This window comes from Haemaphysalis longicornis, unplaced genomic scaffold (assembly GCF_048455015.1).
Source record: "Haemaphysalis longicornis isolate Haplotype H1 unplaced genomic scaffold, Haemaphysalis longicornis Haplotype H1 scaffold_11, whole genome shotgun sequence".
NCBI classification, from domain to species: Eukaryota; Metazoa; Arthropoda; class Arachnida; order Ixodida; family Ixodidae; genus Haemaphysalis; species Haemaphysalis longicornis.
In genome coordinates this window covers 54,296,579-54,306,003 of record NW_027526214.1, presented here as the reverse complement: position 1 = coordinate 54,306,003, position 9,425 = coordinate 54,296,579, and the positions used below count along the sequence as shown (strand labels likewise).

The 9,425-nt window shown below is 55.2% G+C and overlaps 1 protein-coding gene across 1 annotated transcript; it reads right to left on the bottom strand.

The window, feature by feature from the left end:
- Window positions 1–4,607: 4,607 nt before the first annotated feature.
- LOC144160644 (uncharacterized) lies at window positions 4,608–8,788 on the bottom strand. The gene is given in 2 exon segments (XM_077691873.1): window positions 4,608–8,263; window positions 8,320–8,788. Coding segments are annotated over 2 exon segments (4,092 nt in total). The 3' UTR covers window positions 4,608–4,640.
- Window positions 8,789–9,425: the final 637 nt, after the last annotated feature.

Here is a 9,425-nt window from a genome sequence, read left to right as displayed (position 1 = left end):
ATAGGAATAATAAAATAAGGAGCCTCGTATGGCGGGTTGCAGGGGTACATGATAGGATATAGGTGGAGCATATATTAGTGGGGATGGCTGGTAGGCAGGGTACAGAGGCGTAATGAGGGGCCTGCGGGGGTAAATACTGGGTTAGTTGGAAGGGGATATAAGGTTGTTATGTACAGGTACAGCGCGTGAGCGGGTTGGTATGGTCGCTGGTGCTGATGCGTAAGGTCGAAGAGGCGCGCACCGCAGGCGGAGTGTTCGCAGTGTTCGGTTGACCGTGGCACAGGATAGTTTGTGGCAGGTTGGGTGCGCTGGGAGACGCGTGGGCACGTTCCTGCCAGACCGCACTGTGTCACACACTCACACACTCATTCACTCGCGTTCCGATGCGGGCACCGGCCAGGAAAGTTTGGGGGGAGTGTTTTTGGCAGACGGCAGGGGCCCCGCACGCCGCAGGGGTCATGGAGATCGTGCGGCAGCAGGTCCGAGAGGCCGCACCCGGAAGCGCCGCATCTTGCGGAGGCGGCCACGGAGGGCAGCGCACGGGAGCGCCGAACGGGGGGAGGAGGGAAGGGGAGGAGGAGAAAAGAGAAGGGGGAAGGAGAGCGGCGGCGGCGGGGCCGTTGGCCTCTACAGCAGCTGGGCCAAGCCGGTGTCGTGCAAGTACTGCAGCAGTGCGGTGAGTGCCGCGCCCCGTCCGCGGGAGGCCGAGGGGAATAGTAGTTCCTCCCGCGTGCTGCACGCAACTCCGAGGGCGGCGTAGCGCTGCAGCATCTTGGCCCGCTCGGTGTGGTGGAGACTGCAGCGTAGTAGAGCGTGCTCCGTGTTGGCGAGTTCGCCGCAGTGCTGGCAGTTGGGGGAGGCGGCCCGGCCGAAGAAAAAGCGGCGGGCCGTGGAGAACGCGCTGCGCGTACGGAGACGAAGCAGTAGGCAGCAGTCCGCGCGGCCGAAAGTGCGGCTCGGGAGGCGCCCCGGGGAGTTACCGTTGGCCAGACGCGGGGTGCGGATGTTGTTGTTCCGCGTGCTTCGCCGCCCAGTAGCGCGCTTCGTCCCCCTTGGTGGCCGCCTCATTGATGGTCGTGTCCGCTGTATGTGCCGCCTTTGCGAGCGAGTCGGCCAGCTCGTTGCCCGCCAAACCCACGTGAGCCGGCACCCAGTGCAGCGCGACGCGTCTCCCCTCTGAATTTAGGTCACGCAGCTTCCTGGCGAGCTGCCGCACGAGCGGCCCATGTTTGTGTGGGCTTTGCAGGCGCAGGAGTGCTACCGGCTGTCACAGAGGATGACGGCCTGTTGGATGTCGCGGCGTTCCGCCAGGGCGTCCGCCGCCAGGTGCAGGCCTACCAGCTCGGCTGTTGTTGAGCTGGAGGCAAAGCTGAGACGGCGCTGCACCGTTAGCTCTAGCTCTGGGACCGCGCAGGCGGCGGCGGCGGAGCCTGGGGGGCCGGGCAGCACGGAGCCGTCTGTGTACATTTTTACTGCGCCTGCGTAGCTCTCGTGCAGCAGACACGCGACCTCTTGTTGCAAAGCGCAGGGGGGGGTGGCGCGCTTGCTTTTTACGCCAGGTATCGTGGTGTTGATGTTCACACCCGCGTCGCGCTGCGGTGGGGGGGGCGGGTCTGTGGGTGGCGGGTCTGGACCATGAGCTCTTCATACGTTGTTAGGAGCTGGAAGGCTTGTGAGTGGGGACGCTTGTCGAAACCGCTCGAGGAGGGCGTGGCCGTCTGGGGGCGAGAAGACGATTATCGGGAGTTCGCCATACGTCCGTATTCCTCGGCGTCTGGTTTCGGGCTACCCGGGTCGGGCGGGTGACAGTGGGCGTGGTACGGCGGGGCCTCTTGACGGCGTGTTGGAGCAGGGCGGGGCCGACGAACAGCCGCGGAGTATGTCTTAGCTTGTGGCTCTCGGAGTACTTCGCATGGCGTAGATGTTCCCTACGCTTGTTGCACTTCTTCTCTAATCATGTCGGTAAGGGTAGCGACTTGGGGCTGTGGCCGCGTGGGGAAAAATTTCCCGAGCTCCTCTCTCACTACTGCGCGGACCGTCTCGCGTAGGCTCTCAGCCGGAATCCGCATGTTGTCGATGTAGTTCGCATTAGCCGCGCAAACAAAGTTTCGCTCGTACTGCTTAGCACGAATTTCGAGGGCCTTCTCAATTGTAGTGGCTTCGGTCACGAATTCGGTGACAGTTTTGGGCGGGTTTCGGACAAGTCCAGCAAACAGTTCCTCCTTTACACCGCGCATTAGGAAGCGTAGCTTCTTTTCTTTCGTCATGTCGGGGTCCGCGCGGCGAAATAGTTGCTTCATCTCCTCAACGAAGATTACAACCCCTTCGTTGGGGTGTTGCGTGCGTGTTTCCAACAAGAGGGTGGCTCGGTCTTTTCGCACGACGGTAGCGAATGTTTTGAGGAATTCGCACTTAACGAGAGTCCAGTTGGTTAGGAAACTTTCATGGTTCTCAAACCACGTTCAGGCCGTAACTTCTAGATAGAAGAAAACATGGCGAAAGGTTTCTTTGTCATTCAACCTGTTGAAGATGCGGACGCACTCCACTTTATCCAACCACTGCTCAGGATCTTCTCCGGGGGATCCGCGGAACGATGGTGGTTTCGGGGCTGCTGCAGGACGATAGGTGACGCTCGTTCTTGCACCATGGTATTGGTTGCAGCGTTCCTTCTCTTGGGCCCTTCTGGCAGAAGACCGAGCTCGGGAGGCAATCCTTGCAGTCGGATGTTGGCTCTCGTTGGACTGGGCTGGCGGCTTGCAGAGGTCGTCTTAAAGGGTGCGTACCCCACACCTACACCAGATGTCACGAAGCCAAGGACGACGCAGTTGTCTTGAAGGAGAAACCAGTTTGTTGAAGCGAACTTGTGCTCCCCTAACAACTGAAAAGAATACAGAGGCGGCGAAGCATCGGTCAACAAAGTGACTTGCGTCGGCGAGCGTTGCCGAATCGAATGCCGCGGCGTCTGCTGTGCAGGCTTTTATCTTTCGGCGCGAGAGTTTCTGGAACCGTCGATTCACATCCAGAACATTTTAGATCACGGAATATTATTCTGGGCTACCGCGTTAGGGCGAACCACTCTGCTTATCTGAATGAGATAGCCCGTGCGGCATAAAAATAAAGAATGGAACACACGCTTCGCATAGTACAGAGATACAGATCCGGGCGCGGCGGGGCAATAAAAACAAACGATAAATAAACAACTTCGTATATGGTTCGCTGCAATATCACCTATATATATATATCTATATATATATATTTATATATATATTATATATATATATATATATATATATATATATATATACGTATATATATATATATATATATATATATATATATATATATATATATATACGTATATATATATATAAATATATATATATATATATATATATATATATATATATATATATATATATATATATATATATATAAGTAATCAGAATGGGAATGAAGGGGAGAGTGCGGTAGGACATAGGAACAGATGGAGAATTTTTTGAGACAGAATGTGGTGCAAAACTGCCGCCGGGTGGTAGCGAAACCCACGGCCTCCAGAATACGCGTCTGGAGTGATAACCACTACGTTACCGGAGGGCTGTTTCCACACCTCTTTTTCGGGTATTCATGTTAACGTATTATTTGTTTCCTGAACTTGGGGGTAGTAGCCAGTTCCAGTCGGGATCCTCGGGTTCAATGGGACCTTTTTTTAACCTTTGGGCCCGGCCGGCAGTGACTCGAGTGTCTACGACATGTCGAGAGTGTTCGAGCAGCGTTGAACGCTCTTAAGCTCCCTATGGCACCAAGACTGCCAGAACAAAGGCCCTGACTATGCATGTAGTGAATCAGAATGGGAAATGAGGTGCTCGTTCAATGAAGACAGAAATATGGGTTGGCAGTCAAGAAAACCTTGGAAAAGAAAGGGGAGAATGCGCTAGGTCGCAGAAACAGATGAATTTTTTGAGAAAGTGGTGACAAAATGCCAGCTGGGTGGGAAGCAAACCAACGACCTCCAGAATACAAGTCTGGTGCGATGACAACTACGCTACCGGCGGGGCTGTTTCCCCACCTCTTTCTCGGGTATTTATGTTAACGTAGTTTTACTTTCCTGCACTTGGGGGGGTCGCCAGCGCCACTCGGGCTAGTCGTAGTGAAGGGGACCTTCTTTTTAGGCCCCGGGAACGGCGGGCCGTGACTCCATTGTCTACGACATGTCGAGCGTGGTCGATCAGCGTGGATTCCTCTTAAGCTCACTATGGCACCAAGACTGCCAGAACACAGGCCCTCGCTATGTATGTAGCAAATCACAAGGAGAAATGAGGGGCTCGTTGAATCAAGACAGAAGTAGGGGTTTGCAGGCAAGAATTCCCCGGAAACAAAAGGGAGAATGCAGTAGGTCATAGAAACCGCTGATGAAATATTTTGGAAAGTAGTAAAAATTCCCACCGGGAGGGAACCAAACCCACGTTCTCCTGATTACGCCTCTGGTGCGATGACCACTACGCTACCAGTGGGGCTGTTTCCCCACCAATTTCTCGGGTATTTATGGTAAGGTATTTCAGATGCGACGCTGAGATTGGATTGGATTGGAGAAACGTTTATTGTGCCTGCAGTAAAGCGCGCACGCGCGCTTAGGACGTGGCCTACGTCGTCGTCTTGGCGGGTGCTCTGCGAGGATCATCGCTCGCCGTTGCCGGCTCGCGAGGTTCCTGCCTAGCAAGCGCCTCGATGACCTGCTGGACGGCCTGGAGTTGCGTTTCTTGGTGGTCACTCCGCATTGCTTCCTCAAGCTGCGGCGGTATACGTCCTGAATTTGCTTCGCTTGGATGTTTGGAGCAGTCCCAGAGCATGTGCTCGAATGTGGCCGTCTCCCTGCGGCACACTCTGCACTTGTCGTCGGGGTGTGATTCCGGGTACATCCGATGCAGTAGCGCCGGGCTCGGAAGCGTCCTCGTTTGCAACTGCCTGAACAGCACGGCCTGTGACCTGCTCAGCCCTTTGCAGGGCGGCGGGAGAAGTCTACGGGCCAGCCGAAAGGCCTTGGTCAACTCGTTGTAGCTGGTCATTCGGTCTTTGGCGCTGAACCACAGCGGGAGGCCGTTGCCCTGGGCGCGGTCAGTTAGTCCTCGCGCTCGGGCGTGTGCCGTTTCGTTGTGGTTGGCATTCTTCTCCGACGCTGCGCCTGCGTGCGCCGGGAACCACTTGATACGAATCCTCTTGTCGCGGTCTGCCTGTCGGCTCAAAATGCCTGCCGCCGTTGAGGCAATTCTTCCTTTCGCGTAGTTTCTTACCGCCTGTCTGGAATCGGTGAGGATCGTGTGGCATTCTTGGTCTACGATGGCCAGGGCGATGGCTATTTCTTCCGCTTCCTCGACTTGCTTGCTTGACGTGCTGGCGGACGCCCGCAAGTTGCATTCGCAGTCGACCACAGCAATCGCGAAGCCGTTGCGGCCAGCATATTCGGCTGCGTCCACGTATCTGGCGCCGGGGTCTTTCGCGTGCAGGTCCGTTAGTGTTTTGGCTCTAGCGCGTCTTCTGCCTTCGTTGAATTCCGGGTGCATGTTCCTCGGCAAGGGGTCTACCCGTACGTTCCGCCGTACGTGGTCGGGAACGGGGCGTTTTGGTCCCTGTTGTTCGTGATAACTGATGCCTAGTTTGCACAGGATCTTTCTGCCGGCCTTGGTCGACGACAGTCGTTCCAACTGAGCGGTTCTTTGCGCTTCGGCGATCTCGTCGAGCGTGTTGTGCATGCCCAGCTGGAGGAGACGCTTCGTGTTGGTAGTTTCGGGTAGGCCGAGGGCTGTCTTGTAGGCCCTCCGGATTAGGATGTCTAGCTTGTTCTTTTCGCTTTTCATTCACTTGTGGAAGGCTGCCACGTACGCTATGTGGCAAAGAACGAAGGAGTGTATGAGTCTGGTGAGGTTCTCCTCCTTCATACCTCCCTTCTTGTTAGTAACGCGCTTGAGCAGTCTTGTCGCGTTCGCCGCCTTTCCCGTGATGCGGGTGACGGTGCCTCCGTTCCTACCGAGCGCTTCAATCGTCATCCCTAGGACTCGGATCTTGCTGACCTTCGGTATTGTGTTGCTGTCCCTGGTTCGGATTTTGATATTTTCATGCTCCCTTTGCTGCTTGATTCTGTGCGTTTTGTTCGGTCGGTAGATCAGGAGCTCGGACTTGGTGGGGGAGCAACGCAGTCCCGTGCCTTCCAAGCTTTCTTCGATCGCGTCGACAGCCGTCTGCAGTGTGGATTCTATGTGGGCATCGCTGCCCCCGTCCACCCACAGCGTGATGTCGTCCGCGTATATCGTGTGGTTCAGTCCTTCGAGCTGGCATAGTCTTTTTGCAACTAGTATCATAACGAGGTTGAAGAGCATGGGTGAGATGACGGAGCCTTGGGGGGTTCCCTGACTACCTAATGTCTTCTCATCCATCTTCAGGTCGCCAGCTCTGAGCTCTGCCGTTCTACTGCTGAGGAAGACCTTAATATATTCGTACGACCTTTCACCTAAGTTTAGATTGGATACCTGCGAAAGGATGGCCGAGTGCGTGACTTTATCAAAGGCACTCTGCAGGTAAAGCCCGAGGACGGCTTTGGTGTCCCTGGTTTCGCCGTCGATGACTGGATGTTTGATTTGGATCATGGCGTCCTGCGTGCTCAGGTGTTGGCGGAAGCCGATGATCGTCTCAGGATAGAGGTCTTCGTTTTCGAGAAACTCTTGCCACCGGTTGAGTAGGACGTGTTCCAGGACCTTGCCCACGCAGGACGTGAGCGAGATCGGGCGGAGGTGGTCCGTGCTCAGTGGCTTCCCGGGTTTTGGTATGAGAATTGTCTTGGCCCTTTTCCACTGCTTTGGCAGGGTACCGCTCCTCCAGCATTTGTTGTAATACGCCGTAAGGTTCTCGATGGAGTGGTCGTCGAGATTTTTTAGGGCCTTGTTTGTGATGAGGTCCAGCCCAGGTGCCGAACGGCTGTTCAGGTCGTGAAGGGCAGTGCGTACCTCTTCAATTTCTATATCCCTGTCCAGACGCACGTTGGGTCGGCCGCGGTATGGACAGTGGTCGACCGACGGTGTCGTCGGGACGTATTTGTCTTGGAGCTTCTTTCGCAGGGTGGCAGCTCCTGTCTCCGTAGTCTCTCGATGCAGAAGTTTGGCGAGACGGTCTCTTTGGTGGGACTTGGTTTTGGTCTCGTCAAGTAGCTGTTTGAGTAAATTCCCTGTCTTGCCGTTGTGTATCTGGCCGTCAGCCGCATTGCATAGCTCGTTCCACTGCTGGCTGCAGAGCGTGCGACAGTGCTCTTCGATCGTGCGGTTGAGCTCGGCCACTTTCTTGCGGAGCCTTCTGTTAAGCCTCTGCTTTTTCCATCTGCTTTGTATGGATTTCTTTGCCTCGATGAGGTGGGCAAGTCGGCTGTCCATCCTGTCTGTATCTACGTCGGTCTCGATTTCTCGCGTCGAGTCGCGCACGTTGCGGACGATCTTTTGAGTCCACGTGTCGATGTCCGTGATCTCGTCTGTCTCGGCTTCTTCTCGATCCCTGAGCTTCCTGAACTCGGTCCAGTCAACCCAGGTGAACTTTCTTGTACTGCTTGGTTGTTCTCCCGACGTGGGCACGATGATTTCGACGATCGTGTGGTCGCTTCCCAGGTCTTCTCCGGTGTTTCTCCAGGTGATGGTGACCGGTTCGTCGTTCTTGACGAACGTGAGGTCGGGTGTGGTGTCGCGAGAGACGGAGTTTGCGATTCTTGTGGGGTATGCCGGGTCCGTGATGAGGGTGTAGTTTAGTTCTAGTGCGTCTTGTGCTAGGTTCCTCCCCTTGGCATTGTTCTTGGTGTATCCCCACGTCTGATCCATGGCGTTGAAGTCTCCGCACACCAGTAGCTTTGACCTCCCCGCTGCAGTGCTCGCCTTGTGCAGCACCGACTTGAACCGCTGTAGCCTTTGCGATGGGTTGCTGTATATGTTTAATAAAAAAACGCTTTCCTTTCTGCGTTTGGTCGGCACGAGCTCGGTGAATGTGTGCTCTATCTTGACGTTTTTGAGTACGTGCTCCACGAAGGTCAGTCCCTTTTTGACCAGGGTGCACAGGCCCCTGCCCTCTGGAGGGCCGGCGTGCACTCTGTAGCCGGGAAGGGACGGTGTGGCAGTGAGAGTCTCTTGTAATAGTAGCACGTCGGGTTTTCGGTTGGCGCGCTCGATGTGTTGTTGGATCACTGCGCGCTTCCGTTGGAGGCCGCGGCAGTTCCACTGCCACACGACTAAGCTTGCTGGTTCGGTGGCCATGTTTGTCCGAGGTGTAAGTTGTTACTGGGAGCTTGGGTACCTTGCTGTTGAGCGAAAATAGGGTGGCCCGTGATTAGTTGAGTGTTCCTCTCCTGGACGGCGAGTTTGCTGTCGTACTCGCCGAACTTTCTCTCAATGGTGGTCTTCATTGCCAGGATCAGCTTCTCGAGCTTGTCTAGACGGGAGTCGATACCAGCGAAGCGAGTGTCGAGGTCGCTGGCTGTCTCCTTATTTGCTTGCTTATCGATGGCTCTCTTCTTTGGCGCAGGCTCCGTGGCGGAGTAGAGCTCTTTCATCGCTGCCTCGCTAGTACTCGGCGCGGTCGGTGTTTGCTCCATTGGTTGTTCCTTGTTGTTAATCTCCTTGCGGATGTTCGCCATCTCCCGGGTTAATTGCAGGATCGTGACCTTCATCTCAGCATTTTCTTTTCGCAGTGCCTCGATCGTTTGGGTCTCCTTGCTCGTCATTTGTTGCTTCTTGCGGTCGACGCTTGCGTCCCTGCTTTTCATTGCGTTGGGGCATCGGACGGTGTCTACCCAGCTCACCCGGTCTCTCGACGGGGACCTTTTGGCGCTATGTGCACTAGCGTCACGGCTCTGCAGTCTCTCTTTGCTGCCTCTTATCGATTGTGAGCAATTCCTGGAAGGAGCTCTCGACTTGCGCGCAAATGGTGGCTCGAGCGATGGAAAGTCGTGCTCGAGTGACATCTCGCTTTCGACCTTTCGCCGTTCCCACTGTCTCTTGCGAACGACGTATGGGATTTTGTACCTGGCTTTGCATTCTCTGTCGGCGGTTAAGTGCTTACCGCCGCAGAGCTTGCACTTCGGCGAACACGTATGATCCTCTCGGGGGTTCTGTTGTCCGCACCCTCTGCAGATGGTGTCGGTCGGCGACGGACAAACATCTTTGCGGTGTCCGATGCGTCCGCACTGGTGACAGACGTCCACCTGTTTTCGGTATAACTGGCATTTCATGAGGGCGGAGCCGTATCTCACATAATTTGGCACCTTGGTGCCTCTGAAGGCGACGATGATCGTCGTTGTGGTTCCGATTCTTTTGGCTCCCAAGGCTAGCGGGTTGCGTTCGTTGACGATGCTGACGTCGATGTCTCTCGGTGTTTCGCTCACAGGTACTCCCCGGATGACT